Source organism: Phoenix dactylifera, chromosome 8 (assembly GCF_009389715.1).
Source record: "Phoenix dactylifera cultivar Barhee BC4 chromosome 8, palm_55x_up_171113_PBpolish2nd_filt_p, whole genome shotgun sequence".
NCBI lineage: Eukaryota > Viridiplantae > Streptophyta > Magnoliopsida > Arecales > Arecaceae > Phoenix > Phoenix dactylifera.
In genome coordinates, this window is record NC_052399.1 from 29,789,852 (window position 1) to 29,808,537 (window position 18,686).

General features: G+C 40.2%; 1 protein-coding gene across 3 annotated transcripts in view; it reads right to left on the bottom strand.

Annotated features, from left to right (window-relative positions):
* The window catches only part of LOC103704916 (protein OPAQUE1), a 52,518-nt gene extending 46,643 nt beyond the window's left edge, over window positions 1-5,875 (bottom strand). Inside the window, exons 1-7 of one of the 3 annotated variants that reach the window (XM_008788425.4) lie at window positions 5,774-5,875; window positions 5,524-5,652; window positions 5,218-5,361; window positions 1,610-1,755; window positions 1,350-1,506; window positions 1,137-1,195; window positions 461-617 (exon numbers count right to left, since the gene is read on the bottom strand). In XM_008788425.4, coding sequence (XP_008786647.2) covers window positions 461-617; window positions 1,137-1,195; window positions 1,350-1,506; window positions 1,610-1,755; window positions 5,218-5,361; window positions 5,524-5,643 — 783 coding nt within the window. In that variant the 5' untranslated portion in view covers window positions 5,644-5,652; window positions 5,774-5,875. Of the gene's footprint in view, window positions 1-460; window positions 618-1,136; window positions 1,196-1,349; window positions 1,507-1,609; window positions 1,756-5,217; window positions 5,362-5,523 lie in introns of all 3 variants that reach the window. The other 2 variants (XR_603694.4, XM_026803784.2) reach the window with 2 other exon arrangements.
* Window positions 5,876-18,686: the final 12,811 nt, after the last annotated feature.

Here is an 18,686-nt window from a genome sequence, read left to right on the forward strand (position 1 = left end):
AATGGTGAAAGATTGCCCCATACCTCCTATGATCCATCTTTTTGCCTTAAATATGATCATGTTTATTTTCCCCGCATTTAAATTTCCATGTCATTTCTACATCTTTTTTCTGAATTTCTTTTTCTTCTTTATGTGATCTGACTGGTTAGATGCACCACGGCAGAAAAACCTCTTAGGTACTGCAATGTGAACTGAGGTTGCCCTACTAGTAAATACAGGTTGAGCATAATAAGTGACAACCCAGTGGCAAGTTGGATTAAACTGGGTTGACAGCACATACAATAATATAGAAAGCCGACCAAACCAACTGCTTGCATATCGTATCCTAACAAGTCAAGAAGCATGAATAGTAAATAAATGTCAAGAGAAACTGATTACAACAGTTTGAAGATTCAACAGATCGCAGATGGGAACTGGAAACTTTTAGTTAAGGCATATATTAATAACAATCAGCAAATACCTTTCCAGAAGCACATAATTGATAAAAACAGTGGTAGTTTCTTTCCGGATCTGTAATCTGCACTACACGAGACCTTTCCAAAAGATAGGTTCTAATTGCTGCGCCAGATATCCTACCACTTCCATCAAACTGGATCTCAACAAATTTTCCAAAGCGACTGCAACCAGAAAATAGCACATAGATTAACACTTATTCTAGATAGCAGGAAACTTTGCCCCACAGACAGTACATATTACATACAGTGTACTAACATCTGTAGCCTCAACAAGCATAAAATGCAAATACATACAGAGCAATTGATTCTACATGCTCCATTAGTTGACTGATTTTGGCTGCAGTTCATGTGATATGGAGTTATTCAGTTAATTGACTAACCTCTTTTCAGCTGGTAGTTATCTTACTTCTTGCATGGACTATATTCAGCTGTATCACTGTAGGTGATTTTGTTTGTTACTGAACTTGCTAATTTTAAACATTGGCAAGATGATTGCATGTGTCCATGTTAGTGCTGGTGCATGTGTTATGTTAATGATATTTTCATGTGTTTCCATAATCCACAAGCCAAGAAACTATTTACAAGACAATACATAAGTCAGAACCTCATCAAAGCAGAAGGATAGATGGCAGTAAAACTAAAAGGAATTAGTCAATTAGAATCAACAAGCAAAATTCTCACCTTGAGTTATCATTTCTAACTGTCTTTGCATTACCAAATGCTTCCAAAAGTGGATTTGACTGCATCAAAAATGTGAGAGAGAGAAAGGAGGAAAGAGAAGGTCAAGAATTATTATACTTATTGATAAACAAAACTAGTGATTATTACATGATTAAGCTAATAAAATATCCATGGGAAAAAAGTGAAATAAAATTTTAGTGGTACAACACTTACTTCGAGAACTTGTTGCTCAACCGTTCGATCATCCACAGCAGCCTTCCCACCAACATATGTCAGATATTGCATAATAAGTTTTGTTGTCTCTGTCTTCCCTGCCCCACTTTCTCCACTAACCAAAATAGACTGACTGCGGCCCTCTTCCATCATAGCTCTGGAAAACGGACAGAACAAAATATACTTAGTATGCAGAAAATTAATATTGCTAATTCATAAATAATTGACAATTAGCGAACAGCATTATAATATAAACCGACCTATAGGATGCATCAGCAACAGCAAAAATATGTGGACTCAACTCCCCAAATCGGACACCCTTATATTGCTCCATCATGTGTTCATTATACAGATGAGGAAGCTTTGTGAATGGATTGACTGCAATCAAGATGCTTCCTGTATATGTCTACCAAAATCAAAAGAAGTCAAAAGTCCATACGCACATAGAGAAAAATGTAGAATGGAAAGCTAATGAGATAGAGGGGGGGAGGCGGGTTGTGTGTGGATGCTTTTCCAAATAAAATTTGGTCCACTAAAGAATTGATTAGTATCAAATATGCGGGGATGGCCTAGCCCAATGAAAGTAGTTCAGCTTCTAGTTTTTGTAATCTTCCTTCTCCCAAATCGGATCAAGTTGGTATCAGAGCTCCGATCCTCTATATTCGAGGGGGGCCCTATTCATGGTCCAGACGCGTCAGCAATAAAGCAATCAGAAAAAGAGCTATCCACTTCCAATTGAGATGATCTTTTTTGTTTAAATCGGACAATTTTTCGACATCTACGACGTGACACCTCACCCTTTAAGGGGCGGCATGCACTAGCAACCGAGCCCAAATTCCATCATTTGGAGCTCGAAATAAGTCGGTCAAACCGAAAGTTTATTTTTCGGGTAAAACTTTAAACGAGCATAGCTCTCTATCCAAGAAGAATCGGGAGCGGAGCGTTAGAAAGTAGAGTTGATATAGAAGTCAAGATCTACCTCCTCGAGATTTTTAGCATTTTTACTACTAGTGATGTCTATTTTAGAAAAGAGAATCGTACTGAAATTTGAAAGAAAAACCCAACCCAAATTGTATAAGAGCAGATGTCACATTATAAATAGAGGCTATGTATCTCGTCTTTTTTAATCATTAATGAAAGAAAAAGAAACTTAAACCCTACTTTCAGCATGCCTTTAAGAAAAGATTACAAGAAATTTTGGTCATAGTTTAGAAACCAGTGGGACAAGATGAACCATCTGTACAGTATCATTCTAGTTGTAAAACAGGACCGTGATGCCTCCCAAGTCACCAAAACCGTAGGAAATGATGTATCTCAATCAGATAAGGGCGGTACCAACTGGGATAAACCAATACAGAAATTGGTTTAGCTAGTACAATGCACGGATCATGCATCTTGACCGAAATGGCTTGGCTCCAATCGACATCAAGCCACTTTGACCAGTTTGCAATGTGATTCAGAGGAGACAAAATTTTTTAAAGAATTCATAGGGGCAAGGAGATAGGAGGGGCAACGCATCATGTCCTCCCTTTTATGCATCCCATGAGAAGCTCTGCATCTCTTTTTTGCCAATTGTTAGAAGGAGAGGGGAAACAAAGAGAGGAGGGAGAGGGAAAGCAAAAGGATGAGCATGGAGAAAGGTCTTAGCAAGGAGGAAAATCCAGCAGCATGGAAGAGAGGGCCATCAGATCGGGTGAGGCCCTTCTTCCCCCCCTTCCATGGCCAAAAAAATGGCAAAAAGGGGAAATTAAGGGAATCCATGCCAAATTTTTTCCTGTTTTGCTTGAATTTCAGGCATGCTGCAGGGTGGACAGCAGCCTACAACATGGTAATTTTTGTTTGATAATATTTTATTTTTTATAAGTTATTAATATTTTCATAACAGAAAATTAATAAAAATTAAATACATGGAATTTGGGTTAGACAAAATTGTAGCAAGCTTGAATTTGGGTCTGAAAAAATAAATAAATGGAATCTGGCAGCACATTTTGGGAGACCCGAGCCTAAGCTCAAAATTGCGATGACACTCCGATATCACACCTACCAAAAGCATAATTAAAATACAATAAAGAAACAAAACAGAATTACCCAATATCCTTATTGTGCATAGGAAAAAAACCTGAAAGGTTTTAAAAAATTGAAATATTATTTTTTAGGACATCCCGATATGCAATCAGTATACAGTCTCATTCCATGTGTTGGTACGAGATGGACAGGCAAAGTACTGGTCTCATAGAAAACCAATACCGCACCTGGTAGTCTGGTACTTACATTAAAATTTTGTTTCAAGTTCAATCTTGTTTGACCCTCTCTTCTCATATCTTTTTTCATCCTTCTCTTTCTCCTTCCGTTAAAAAAACACTTTGAAGGCTGGAACCCTTGATCCAATAATAATCATACCTTGTTGTCCTCTAAAGTCCTTCCAAAAATTTGTTTAGGACCTCCCTTTTTAGGCTTAGATTTAGTCTTGAGTCAAGTCCTATAACTCTACGTGCCTTAGACTCCAATAGTAAACCCTGGGCCCCTTTCTTTCCTCTTCTAGCACAAATTTCTGAAAAACTCAAGAACAGTCCTCTTTAGTAACATAATAAGTCTTCCTTTTTTTCCATGAAACTCTAACCCAATAAAAATTGTAATAAAGCTAACTAACCATTCACTTGCCCCATTTATTAGATTTTTTTCCCTAACTACCCATAGAAAGCAGCAAGTAAACGTCTCCAACGAGAGCCTGCTATTTCTAGGCTTTTGAGCTATTTGTCCCTTAGAGATAACAGCAATACCCAATATCAAGTCTAGCCATCTTCCCGGTCCATCCAAATTACTTACAAGTTTATATGTATCTGAGAGGATTACTTTCTAATTACAGAAGCTTAAACTGCAATCTATAAAGTAGATCTCAGTGTTTGAACTGCCAGTTGGGCTCCACAGGAGGCACTTCTCTCCTCTAATTGTCTCAGCCATTATCATGGCACCTATTCTTGAAGGACTGGTTTTCAACTTGACAAATTATCATAAAAACTACTAAATACTTCTATGAATCCTTGTTGGCTTATAATTCTCGTCCACAGCCAACCCTTTTTTGATGGAGAAAAAAGCATGGCTGATGATTAAACAGGGATCTCCTAAGCCATGAGTTTTTTTGAGATTACCCCTCCATACCAGAAGTGTGAAACATGTGTAAATATTCTAAATAATATTATTAATTTCTGAAAAATATTATAATTAATATTATTAATTTCTGATAAATATTATAATTAATATTATTAATTTCCTTTTGAATTAAACATGCATAGACATCTTGCATGTCAATCATGTTTTGTATGAGACTGGTTATCTCAAAGGTAAAATTAGGTAGTTAGGTCCTAAAAGGATTCGACTTAAATAGCATTTTATCAGAAAAAAGAATAAAGCTGGGATCAATTATGTCGCCATTAATCATAACCAGCAAGTCAAACTAACTGAAAAGAAGCACAGATACATGGAAGTTTTAAGCTCTTTCCATTGAAATGCAGGGAAAATTTTGGCTATCTAGCAAAAAGTGAGAGTGGCAGAAGGTCCAAGAACAAGAAGAGATTTAGGAAGCGATGCATTTGCAACTTTTCTATGGTTTGAAATACATTGTGACAAAGAAGGGAATCAGCTTAGGTATCAAGATGCAATAATAACTTGGATATCATACATGACCACTGGCTACTTCTACGATTACCAGCATGATCTCTTTAGAAACTAGTGCAAGAGAATAAACAATTCACCAAATAAATAAGTTCTTTGAAAAGGGACGTTAAGAATATGGTCTAAGGTGCACTCCAGACAAAAAATAATGGTAAATGCATCAATGCTAAGAGAGGGAAAGTTCAAGAATGCGCACATATATCTCATTGAGGGCGTATCTTCTTGCAAGATTGTAAAGAACCCCAGGCTCGTTGAGATAAGTCAACTTCGTCATGTCATCGACCCCTCCAAGATCCTCATCCGGATCCCTAGGCAGTAATTTCTCCGGACCAACCATAATCTATGAACAAGCATCCAAAAATTTAAAATAAAAAGGGTAGCAGAGATTGTAGCTATCAAATAGTTGAACAAAAAAAATCAAGAAAATGAGGAAAAAAGAAATTCCAAGAAAAAGAACTATCTTCGGGACCAAGAAAGCAGATTCTTCGACGGAATCGAGTACCTTCGCCCTCCGAGCTGTGGCTACCATCAGGAGCTTATCTCCGGCACCGATCACTTCGGCCTCCACCCAGGCATATTCCTTGTCCTGGAGCCAGACCTTGGAGCCCTTCCGGAAGCTCATCTTGGCCCCCTGACACCCAGAAGAACTCCTCAAAATCCTAGAAACCCTTAGAGAGAGAAACACAGAGAGAAGATGGGAGCATGGAAACCCTAGCCAGAGATGGGAGAGAGAAGATGGGCAAAGGTTGTACCCTTTCCCGCCAAGTAGAAGGGAAAAAGAAATGGATCGACGAAATGGCGGAAAGTGGTGAGAGACGAAATATTTATAAGCTATAATCTTTATATATTCTTTGTTTCGGGTTCTTGGCGACCCTTCGCTTCTTGACGATTCTACCGAAAAACGGCGGTGACTCCCGCTTGGGGACGGTATTCCCAAGCGGGATTCCCGTTTCCCCTAAAATCCTCTGTTCCGAAGCGAAGCAAATCACCGCCGTCGAAATAAAGGCCGCTACAATGGCTGTTATAACAGCCGTTATAACGGCCGTTTTCTGATGTTATTTGGAGAAAAATAAATAAAGATAATGGTAATATATAATAATGGTATTGTTGCCCTATCATTTATGGTTATAATGTTCTGTTGCACTCCCATTTTTATCTATCCATTTATCATTTCTTAATTAACACTCATAATAAATTTTTAAATATAAATTTTTAATTTTATGGATAGTGAAAAAAATAAATAATTAATAGGGATATTAAAAAATTCAAATCTAGATTTTAATTTGATAGATTGCGAAAAAGTCAGATAGTGCCCATACATTTCAGAATTTTCATTGATTATTGTTACCGCTGAAACCGTACTAAGTTGGTGAGGGTTGCTGAAGATATCAGCATGTCTGCCATCCAAAATTAGTGAGATCAAAAGGGATCACTGCACATGCTCCACGGCGATATTATGATGGTCGTTGCGCTCAATCAGTAGTGTTTCCGACATCAAACACCACGAGTCATCATTGAAGAACGGAAGAAAGATAAAGGAATGACAAAGAAACGGCTTCAGACGACACTAACTTTGACTTGAGACAACAAAAGGTATCATATTTGGCTTGGGATTATATGTTGGTTGATAAGGCAACAAATCCTGTTTGGCACGTACTTTTCGATCACGAGATTTACTTGGATATCATATTTATTAGAAAATATCAATCATAGCTGAATTGTTGCCAGCTATTGGAAATGTTTAAAATACAGATAATTGTTCATAAACTTTTGAGTCGGCCACATGTCAAGCTTTAAATAATCAGCCCGTGGCTAAGAAGTGAACTTTCTTTAATAAATTCATCTAGTCAATAGAGATAATTTTAAAACTTTAAAGATCTATATCTAGAATAATTTTGTTCTAATTAAAAAGTTATGAAAGGTGAATAAACTAGATCTAATAGATGAGCAGCAGCCGTTATAATAGACGTTGGTTTCTCTCGGTTCCGTTTCTGAGTCGTTTCGAGCTCGTTTCCTGTGCGGATGTGGTGCGAGCAGGCGATAACCGGCGGAAAAAACTTGTTCGAACTTTTCCCGTTGGCTCGAAAAAAGCACCATCTCAAAAGGGCCACAGGAGATAAAATGGAGAGAAGGATAGTTTGGACATTTTACTACTTAATGGTACGGTAAATAACTATTTTGGGTTCGGTGTACCATCACTGTTGTAATTGCAGCTCGACAGTTTTGGACATTTTACTACTTAATGACGCTTTTAGTCTCGCCCGTTCTTTCAAATATTCGCCGCGCCTTTGGCCCTTGGAACTCGGGTCGGTCCGGATTCCGATCGGACGGTCCCGTTGACGTGGAATAGGAAGGAAACTGTTCCCGAGTTAAATTAATCGCCATTTCACAAGTAGGTTCTTCCGATACGTGCCCAAGATATCACAAGTGGACCTTTGGAATTCGTGCTCCATGCAACCCACCGCGCATGAAAATTGAAGCATCCGTGTACGTTCGGGATTTAATTTCAGCTCGGTCCGGTTCGAGATATTTAGTCTATGATGAATGACGAAGTGGTCATTCATGCATATATCTAGTAAGGTTAATTAAATCGTAAATTGGATGGCTTTTTATGTGGCGTATTATTTGAAATAAACTATAAATTGAAAAAAAAAAGAAGCCACTAAGGTGGTACCCTAGTGGTAAGAGAGCTTAGACTCCATCCAAGTTGTCTGAGTTCGAAACGCATAGACGTCGATTAAATCAGAAGACCGCTCTGTGTGGATATGCTTTCCTTCCATCAGTACTGAGGTGGCACTGGAGTGACGTACTCTTACATGGATGGCCCCTCCCCTCTCCTCCTATTTTTGAAAAAAAAAAAAAAAATGTCGGTGTACTTTAAGATTTATTGTTTTATGGTTTTATTGGATCTGTATGCCTATTTTTAGAAGCAGATCAATGTATCTGGAGCCTATGGCGAACTTTTTTAAAAGAACTTTTTTTTCATTTTATTTTGTTTTTGAGATTTTTTCTGAGCCGATCTAAGAAGAATTTACTGAGGAAGATATTTTTTTTATATTTTATTTTTGAGGTCTTTTTTGGATTGGAGTTTTACGCGACCGCGTCGGTCGCTTAAGGTTGGGCGAACTCGGTTTGTTTTTTTTTTAAAAAACGTATGTACGTCAGGGTCGTTCTCGCTTGCAGCCGTACGCGCGTCCATCAGGCCATGTCGCGGTCTCGTGGGAAACCAATTACACGCTGCAATCCAGCGTGCATCATATCCAACCGCACACAGTCTAGAATCCGATTTCCACCGTCCGATGAATGCGTCCACCCGTAACTGATCTCATCAGAAGGCAGATACCGATGGCGATGTGGGGCCCACCGCATCGAGCCCGACAGGAAGTCAATCCCTGATTAGATGTACGAATCCGTAATACCGGTCTTTCTGTATGGGCATTTTGGTGATAAAATCTGGCCCGGGGAAGCTTCGTGGGAGTTGTGGCGGGGTGGTTCTATATACACCCCCCCCTATTGCTCAGGACACCCCCCAAAAATTAAAAAAAAATTAAATACTCTCTACACCCCCCTATTTGCTAAGGACACCCCTAAAAAATTAAAAATTCCTAAATTACCCCCCACCCTCCCCACCCCCTCACCTAAATTGCTCTCTACACCCCCCAAACCCCCCCACCCCGCTCTTCCCCTCCAAAACACCTCGCCAACGCCCAAAACCCCCCCGTTCCCCCTTCTCCCTCTCGTCGCCGGCATTCTCCCGATCTCCGACCACCTCGCCGGCTTCTCCCGGAACCACCTCGCCGGCTTCTCCCGAAATTTTTTTTTTTCACGGTTCGTGCTCCGTTCGGCACTGGATCGCCGAACAAAAGACTTCTGTTCGGCTGAACAGTGCCGGACAGAAGCCTTCTGTTCGGCACTGTGCAGCCGAACAGATCTGTTCGGTTGAGGGTTGCCGAACAGAAGGCTTCTGTCCGGCACTATTCAGCCGAACAGAAGCCTTTTGTTCGGCGATCCAGTACCGAACGGAGCACGAACCGTGAAAAAAAAAAATTTCGAAACAAGGTGGAACACGTACCTTTGCGGCCGATTCTTCGTCCCAAATCACTAGTTGCTTGTCCATGCTTCGAATGGGGCTTAAATCTCCTTCAAAGATCGCCTAAACGATGTAAATGGATCGAGGGGTTTAAGGGGGTTTGAGGGGTGTTTTTTTTTTTCTTTTCAAAACGAAACGGAGGAGGAGGAAGGGGGGTGTATGAGAAAATTTCAAGGGCAATATAGTAATTACACTAAAGGTTAGTTTGGGTATTTTTTTTTTGGTTTTTGGGGGGTGTCCTTAGCAATAGGGGGGGTGTATATAGAACCACCCGTTGTGGCGGTTTAAACATCCGATAAATGTGGCTTCGCATTCTTGGACGCTTGCGCGGCTGCGCCCAGGAGTCGGTTTCGTGAGGTCGGTGCAGGGTCGGTAGCGTGTGGTTGATGTGTTTCCAAATTCTTAGCACACGTAATGTTTGAGTAGATATAACACGTATCTTTATTCAAGTACTAGTTAACGACTCGAGTTGGCAAAATCTTTAAATAAGAATTGGATGGCTTAAATTGCGTAACGCAAAGTGACGAAGTTCCGTTCAAGTTCAAAAACAAAGCACATGATCTGTCTCCTGTTTTTTTATTCTTCTATTCTTACAGCTCAATACTATTGAATTACCAACAAAAAAAAAATACTCCTTTCATTGCCAATATTATCTCTTTATTACTAATTTTATTATCAATACCGCAGCTTATTAATTGATGAATTATATTTCTCTTTGCTCTCTCTATCTGATACATAATTGTGGACAAGAATGATAAGAGCAGAGAGAAATATAATTGCTAGAGATATTTATGCACTATATTACTCCAATTATGTCAGCTATATTACTTCTTGCATTGGAATATTTTATAAAATTTAAATTTTGACAAATGATTTCGGGACTGTGAAGGTTGGCCTTCTGCGGATAACTTTATGCTTTAAAGGCCTATTAATAACAAATATTCAATTCTAAAGACAAAATGCCATGTAAAGCCTGTATAATGGACCTTCAAATTGTTTTAGTTTGTGAGTTGGTAAGGAGTTATCCATGTTTTCAAAAAATCTGCATTTTTCTAGATAGGTGATATCCAGACAATACTTAGACGGAAAAATAGTTTATCCATATTTTTTTATGCATTGGAAAGAGGCCCTGCTACATATGTCCTTTTGCATTACAACTTTCTATATAAGCTGCTAAGATTTATCTATCTTTTCCATAATACCTTTTATGCTTTTGGGCCTAATTTGCACAATTATCATATACTGCCTCTCTGTGATTGAAGCCCAATTTCTTCATACCAAACTTGGCTTTCAGCTCATACAAAATTGAAAGGACTAGATTGTACAGAGGCATGATGTAAGGAAAAAATAATAAGACATGTTAAACCAAAGAATAAAAGGATCTAATCTCTACTAAGGAATAATAAGAAAGAATCACACATAATCATTGGTAAAAAAAAAATGTAAAACTCATCAACTGAAAGAAAGAGGAGATTTTAAGTGAGAAATACGAAAGACTCATTGGAATCGGTCCATCTTTTGGCTGAAAATTGGCAGGGAGATTGCAGTGGTGCTGCCTAGATTGGGATTCATTATAGATGAAGTAAGCAAGTGAAAGGTTAGGATTTATTAGTATATCAACATAAAGAGAGGTATTTTGTAAAAAAAAATAGAACCACTTTACGTGGCTGATGGAAAACTAAATTATCTATCTCCACATGGGTAAGTGTTTCCACCCATTTCATGGGTAAATACTACTCGTGGGAAACTAATTTAACAATCTCATTTTTGTGACGATGGCACGAGAATATGGGTAAATTGGCCCACAAAAAAGCTGACAAACTTTTTCATGATATTTTACACCCAGAAAACAAACCTTATAAAATATTGGTACTTTGGTGTCCTTGGAGCAACTCATGTATTCATTTGAATCTTCTAACTATAAATGACTCATCAAGATATCCATGCTAGTCAATCTAGCAAAAACTAGTTATGATTTTTCCTACTAGTGTTTCTATTTAGCAAGTTTCAAAAAAATATTTTTTTTAGTAGAAGATGAATGCTTTTAGTTGTACTAAAAACCAATCTTTAGCAAAGTCTTTGCTCTATGTATTTTATCCAAAAAACTAAGATGCAAAACTATCGCACAAAGCCTTTGCTTATAAGGTATGTCTACTAATTGGAGTCAGATTCCTATTCTAAACTCCTCCAACTTTGTACATTGTCTCATTACTAAGTTTTTCATAGCTTTAGAGATATGCCGAGTCATTGTTTACTAAAACCAACAAGTTTTCACCAAGATATACAATTCAAAAGACAAAGGAAAATTACTAAACATTAATATTTAATGTGAAAGTTATGCCTGAGTAAATTTTTTTGTATCAGTAAGCCCTACATGTGATAGATTTTGCTTTCAAATCCTATCTAGACATGCTCAAATTGGCTTAGCTAATCCATGGTAAGTCTTACAATCCTCCTAGATTTATATATTGTTTTGAGTATATTATTCATAATTTTGTTGGTTAAGAAGAAAAATACTAATAATTTCCATGCCTGTGAATTTGTTGGTCATCAAAAAAGAATAAAATATACCCGCACGTGTTTGTAAGTTTGCATGGACTTAGGTACTTTAGTGAAGCCCTGCTAGATTATGACCATGAATTTCCTTTTCCTAGCGATTTTGGAGCTATATTACTATCTGACCTTCTCCTTTCTCTTTTCCAATCTCATCTCTTCCTCCTGCAAAAACCTTCATCCCGATCCCACATTGTATGCATGGTTGTTGTCCCTCATCCCCACAACCACCATCCTCCTTGACTTCCATGGCACCCCATTCTCCCCATCCTTGTTGCGATTTGCACACTCTTTCACATCATCTTCTTCTCATCATTTTCTTGACCAATCTTTATCTCATTTGCTAGAGATCTACACTAGTCACAACATCATGACTGCCCATGTTGCCTTCCCCCATAATTTGCTTTAGCCACATTATTTGCATCCTCATTACCAATAGTGTTGTTGCCAACATCTCCCTCTTTCATTCAACTGTAACTGTGAAGAGATCCACCATTACTACCTACTGTTTATTTTTGATTCAGCAGGATCACCAAACCTACTGTGGATATATACTTTGGCCACTCTAGATAGGTGTAGACAAGTTTAGAGCAAGATCCATCATATCTAGCACTCAATCATAAAGCACAACTTTCAAAGCCATACTTTCTCAAATGATACCTGTTTTTGGCATTCCAGACACTAAAATAAAGCTCTCAATGAGTACTACAATGATATAATCACATGTAAAAGGCTTTTCGCATGCAATGTGTTGGGGCATAATAATGTTTGGGACTGAAAACAGGCCGATCAAAGTAGAAGATTTATTTTTGGATAAACTTTGACTGTAGGTAGCTCATAATCCAAGAAGAATTAGACAAAATGATTGAAAATAAAGTTGATGTAAAACTCAAGATTTAACTCTAGGAGAATTTTAGCATTTCAAGATTATTTACGGTAGTCATGACTATTTTTAGAAAATCATGACCTTTTTGTTGGGAATAAATTGTCCTAGAAAATTTTTAATCTAAAATACTCTACTTCAACAAATAATAGGCAGAAATAGGCTTAGAGAAAATAAATAGAGAAAGTGGAAAAATGGAACCCGAGATGCTGAGGCGTGGTATGTTGGACACTTTTCTTGAAGTAAATTTCGCCGCCTTACAGTGCACTAGGCTTGGATGGCGTTCTACTCCTGAGATACAACAGCCTCTCTCACTGTTCCTTCTGCTTCAATGATTTGCACGGATCAAAGAAGCCTTCGAACCCAGAATCAGTATGCAGCAAGCCCGTTGATTGAAAGAAAAATAGCAGAAAGGGAGAATAGAAGTTCTTTGCTTTCGATTGTATATTCTGTCTAATCCGAAGAGGTCTATTTATAGACTTCTTCGGGACAGACGCGACCAAAAACCGATCCAATGGTCAAAACTGGTAATAAAGTTTGAAAAAACACTGGGAGTAGGGCCAACAGATGTGAGGTCGGTTGCGAAGAGGTGCTAACGAGGAAGCGACGTGGCTCCTCATGCCTTGGGTGCGAGGCATGGCCCACGCACCTCTTCGCTCATCGCACATATGGTCCGACCTCGGCACCTCTTGGCTCATCGCACCTGTGGTCCGACCTCGGCCTCGGCATCTCTTGGACGAGCACGGGCGAGATACAACCTCAGCACTTCGCTCTCCTTCACATAATAATGGGGAATCGAACCTGTTACCTCATCCACATCAAACAAACGCACCAACCATCCAAGCCATACTCCCTTTTTAACATATATATATATATATATATATAACTATATATATAACATATATATTTTAATTATGAAAACTTTTAATCATTAATTTAACCAAAAAATCTAACACTTTTTAGATTTGTAAGGGTAGACTCACTAGTACAAATATATACATTGTAATTGTGAACCTCTAATAAGAGGGCCACAATAGCACTTGGTATAGATTTGAAGTGTCAAGAAAAAGTCAAAAAATCAAATAAGGATGAATAATGAAATTGGAGCCTTCGAAAAGGCTTGAAAGTATTATTATGGATGGTTTAAAATTGAGGCACCCCCTTGAGCTCTAGGCATATCATTCGCCTACCGAGCAAGCTCATGGTGACTAGGGGTCTAGAAATCAAAAATCTAGCCTCTCGAGCATGCCATAGAATGCTATAATTAGGGCCTGAATGATGCTAGGACTTTCTAAAGGATTAGACAATAGGTCTTGAACCCTAGTTATCCACTTAGATACCCTAAAAGTAAAAAAGTAGAGACCTACAAACTACTTAACTATGATGTAAGAGTTAAGCTAAAAATAAACATAAAAAGAGAGATACAAACAATTCCATTATCAAAGAGAAAGAAATTTCATTCATATCAAGTTAGTTGCATGCTATTGCTTGAGTCATACAAGATTAAAATAAATAAAATATGAGAAGCAAAGAAAAAAGGTAGATTCTTTAATGGTAGATCGACATGATCCAGTTTGCTTGCTCCTCATTAGAGGAGACTCAAGGGATCTCTCCTACAATGGACTTATCTACGATCTAAGCCTTCTTGGATCCCAGATTTTGATTACTCCTTGGATTTAGGAAATCTAGATCTAAGAGACATGTGATAGAAGAATAATGGGAGGAAAAGGAGAGAGCTGAAGTTGAGGACAACTTAAGCTCAAGTTGATAGTTCACAATAAGATGTTTAAAGAACAATGGATCTATTTATTTTTTTTTTTTTTTTGATCATGACGGTATTTCATTCATATACCTCTAACGTGAGTACAACCAGACATGTCAAAGAAAAGCAAACAAAATAAGACGTGTGGAACGCCATCTAAACTAGACCAAAAGACCTCCCCAGTGTGCCGGGCAACATAAGAGGCGACCCAATCTGCTGCACTGTTCGCCTCTCGGTAAGCATGGGCAACCTGACAGGAGATCAACTCCTGCACCAAACTCCGAGTGTCCCGTATAAGAGGGTGGTCATCACCATATATGTCCACACCACGCATCCAGTCAATCACCGTAGAGCAATCACCCTCGAGGACGAGTCTCTCGGCCCCCAGGACTCGTCTCGCAAACCAAACACCCTCCCAAGCAGCCTGCAGCTCAGCCCCCACCGCCGAAACGCCAAAGGTACTCCGTCCCCCAGCAGCAATAAAGGTGCCCCGGTGGTCCCTGATAACGAAACCCACGCCCCCAGAGGCACCATCCTCCGCCATACCACCGTCAAAGTTCACCTTAAGATAACCAGGGGGTGGGGGTACCCAAGAAAAGAAACTAAACCTGGACGCTGAAACAGCAGTACAGGTACCCCAGGTGTCCCTAGTCCTCCCAGGTAGAACCGACGTGGTCATCATAGATATCTCTGCTGCCTGCCTCAGAGCTCTCTCCATTACAGCCCGTGGTGTCGACCGCACACCCTCGAATAGGCGGTCATTCCTGGCTAGCCATATGTGGTAGGCTAGATATGCCACAATAGATCCAGTCTCAGCATCACTCGGCCTCCGAATAGACTCACTCAGGAACCGGAGCATGTCCTCCACCGACTCCCATGTAGGCAACAGTAGCGCCGATGCCTCTCTCCAACACTGCACAGCTGTAGGGCATCGAAGAAGAACATGGCCAACCGTCTCCTCGACATCCTGACATACCTCGCAGAAAGAGCCCATCCTCATCCCCCGCCGGGCCAACACGCTCCTGGTCGGAAGGCATCCCCAGGCTACCTTCCAAAGAAAAAGCGCCACCCGGGGGTGCACCCTCATCCTCCAAATCCATCCACCATCAATCCGTCTCTCCGGCTCCCTCCTAGTCCACGCATGAATATCCCTGGCCCGAACACGCGATCGGCCTGTCGGTAACCAAATCAGTCTGTCCGGCTCCGCCCGGGACGGAATCGGTAATGCCAGAATCCGCTCCACCAGCTGCTCCCCAAAGGTCTCCTGGATGAGGACCTCATCCCAGCTCCCCTCCCCTGGTACTAGCAGATCACCAACACGACGTCCCAGCAGCCTGCTCGTATCCACCAGCGCCAGTAGCCTGCTGATCGGTAGCTCAGTCACCCAACTATCCTCAATAACATCCACCGACATACCATCCCCGATGGCCCACCGGATGGCCGGGAGCACTGACGAAGCCCTGGCACTGATCTCCCTCCAAATGGGGGAATGGAGTCGCCCCGCCCTGATACCAACCGTCAATGCCCCGTACTTAGCCCTCATCAGTGAGGACCATAAACTGTCAGGCTCCAACATAAGACTAGCTGCCAGCCGCATCACCGATGCCTCCCGTCTCGAGACTAGTGACAGCACTCCAAAGCCGCCACAACTGACCGGCTGACAGAGCACCTCCCAAGCAACTAGATGTACCCTGCCTCTATCACCACGCCTCCCCCATATAAAGTCCCTAATAAGCCGCTCAACTGATCTCAGAGAGGCTACGGGAGGGACCGTGTGGGAAACAAGATATATCGGGATAGCACTAAGAACTGACCGTGCCAATGTGACTCTTCCCATCATAGATAGTGAATGCATCTGCCACCCCTCCAGTCTGTGTCTGATACTGTGCTCAAGAGAGGTGGTATCTCCCCTACGCATACGCCGCCCAAGAATCGGCACACCCAAATATGTCAAGGTACCCACCTGTTCGCCCACTCCCAGGGTCTCCATGATTCCGGCCTTTATCTGAGCCTTGGTCTTCGGACTGAAAAGAATAGAGGATTTGTTCAAGTTGATCCGTTGACCAGAGGCCGAACAGTAGGCTAAGAGGATCCTCCGAATCACATGGGCATTCTGCCTTGTCGCCCTAGCCAACAGCAAGCAATCATCAGCAAAGAGTAGGTGGGAAATCGGCGCAGCCCCCTGCACTGGCCTGTAAACCTCCAGAGTCTGTGTACCCACTGCAGCTCGAAGAGCTCTGGATAGTGTATCTGCACAGATAATGAAGAGTAAGGGAGACAACGGACACCCCTGGCGAAGACCAACAGATGTCTGAAAGAAAGGAGATGGTGTGCCATTTACCAGAATGGAGAAAGAGGGGCCCATCACACAGCCCATAACCCACCTGATCCACCTCTCATGGAAGCCAAAACTCTGTAAAGAATGTCGCAGAAACTCCCAGCACATCCTGTCGTATGCCCTCTCCATATCAAGCTTGACCCCCATAAGACAGCGCCGCACAGGAGCCTTCACCAGGTCAAACATGAACTCCTGGGCAATTAGGACATTATCTGATATGTTCCTCCCCCCTATGAAAGCACCCTGCTCTGGACAGATAATACTGGGTAAAATCCCTCTCAGTCTCAATGCCAGGATCTTTGCCGTAATCTTGTATAAGGTAGAACAAAGACTGATAGGCCTAAAGTGTCCAGGCTCAGAAGCATCCTGGCGCTTGGGGATCAATGCTATAAAGGTCCTCTGCCACTCCGGACTCATCACCGCCGTACTGAAAAACTGCTGAATGGCCTCAATAAATGGATCTAATTGAGAGAAGGGATCAATAGGCCTTCAATTCTATCCTCCAATTGAGTATTTATAAATGGAAGGGTTGGAATCAATAGTACAGTTTGAATTCTTTTGAATTGGAGAAGGATTGACATGATACAAAGTGACATCCTAGAATTAGCTTAAGGAGAGAGCCATGGATTATAGCTTGATTCAAGGGATCCGATGCTATTTTCTAGAATTGATGGTTAGAAGTATCAATGTGAAGCGCTATCAGAGCTTGTTTGACCTAGTTTCAAAAATATTTGAATTTATAGTCAAAATGAATGTAATTGAGTACAATTAACTTGCATTTATTAAAATTGATCAAATTGGACTTTTCCATGGAGATAGAGGGGAAATGTAATTAATAGGTAATTTAAAGAGTTAGATCCATTAGTGAATCAAGCTAGATAGGGTGAACTCAAGTTAGCCATCTAGGTAAATTGTTGGAATTAACGGGAATTCTGCTTAATTGAGCCTGTAGTTGATAGATTGTAGATAAATTTAGGTAGAAGAGGGAGTGAGTTGATTTTGAGATGAATTGGGATAGGTGGCATTGGATTAAAATAGATCTATTGGGGTTTAAAATAGGAGGAAATGGGTCAATTGGTACGATTGAATGTAATTAGATCTTAATTGAGAATGCAATTAATCTATTGAATATGGAATGGACCAATCTTGGACTAATTGAAGCATAGAAGATAGGGTTAAAGAGAGAAAGATGTATCAAAACCAAGTAGTTTTTGATTTAAGAGTACGATCCTCCTCGCTTTTAGGTTCAAGATCTTAAGAGTGGATGTTTAGGATCTGCAACAACCAATTTTATTATGAAAATTAATTAAAAAAAGATGACTTAGAACCCTACTTTTATAACATGCCTTATTTTCTATTACTCTATTTTAAGACATTTGAGTTGCGTCAGTTGAGGAAGGTCTTTCTTCTCCTCAATTGGATCATCCTCTCTTGCCCGTGAACGAAAGTGGAGTGAAGCTAGAGATGCACATGAAATGAGGAGGTGAATATGATGGCAAGGTGGGAGGCAATTATGAGATGTTAGAGTGGAGGATCAAGGGGGTGGTAATAGATGGGGTCCGAAGTGAGAGGGGAAAAAATTATAATTATTTTTCTATTTTTTTCTACTTAAAAGGCACCAATATGGTGAGGTTGTACTAGTGGTGATATCGACACAAATATTTTTTATTTGTACTCAGACATAGCATAAAATTATTTGTTAGAAATTTTTTGAAGGAGTCTTATTTTTGCCATGGTTGAATGAAGGTTAGCCGCCACAATATAACATAAAGCTTGATGATAGAGGTCATCTTCCTCACCATTGTCTTTCTTGAATAGGTTCTTCTCTAAGCTTATTAAGACTCAATTTGGTATTATTATAAATAATAGAGCTTTTGCTTGAAGAATTTTTACTCAAACACAACTTATAGCCATAGTAGGAACTCTCGTTCCTTTTTAGACTTATAAGCCACTCCTACTCTAGTTGGGATATTGAAATAAATTGATAGAAACCATACTCCAATCAATAAATGATTAACTAAAAAAATCGTCTAAGAACT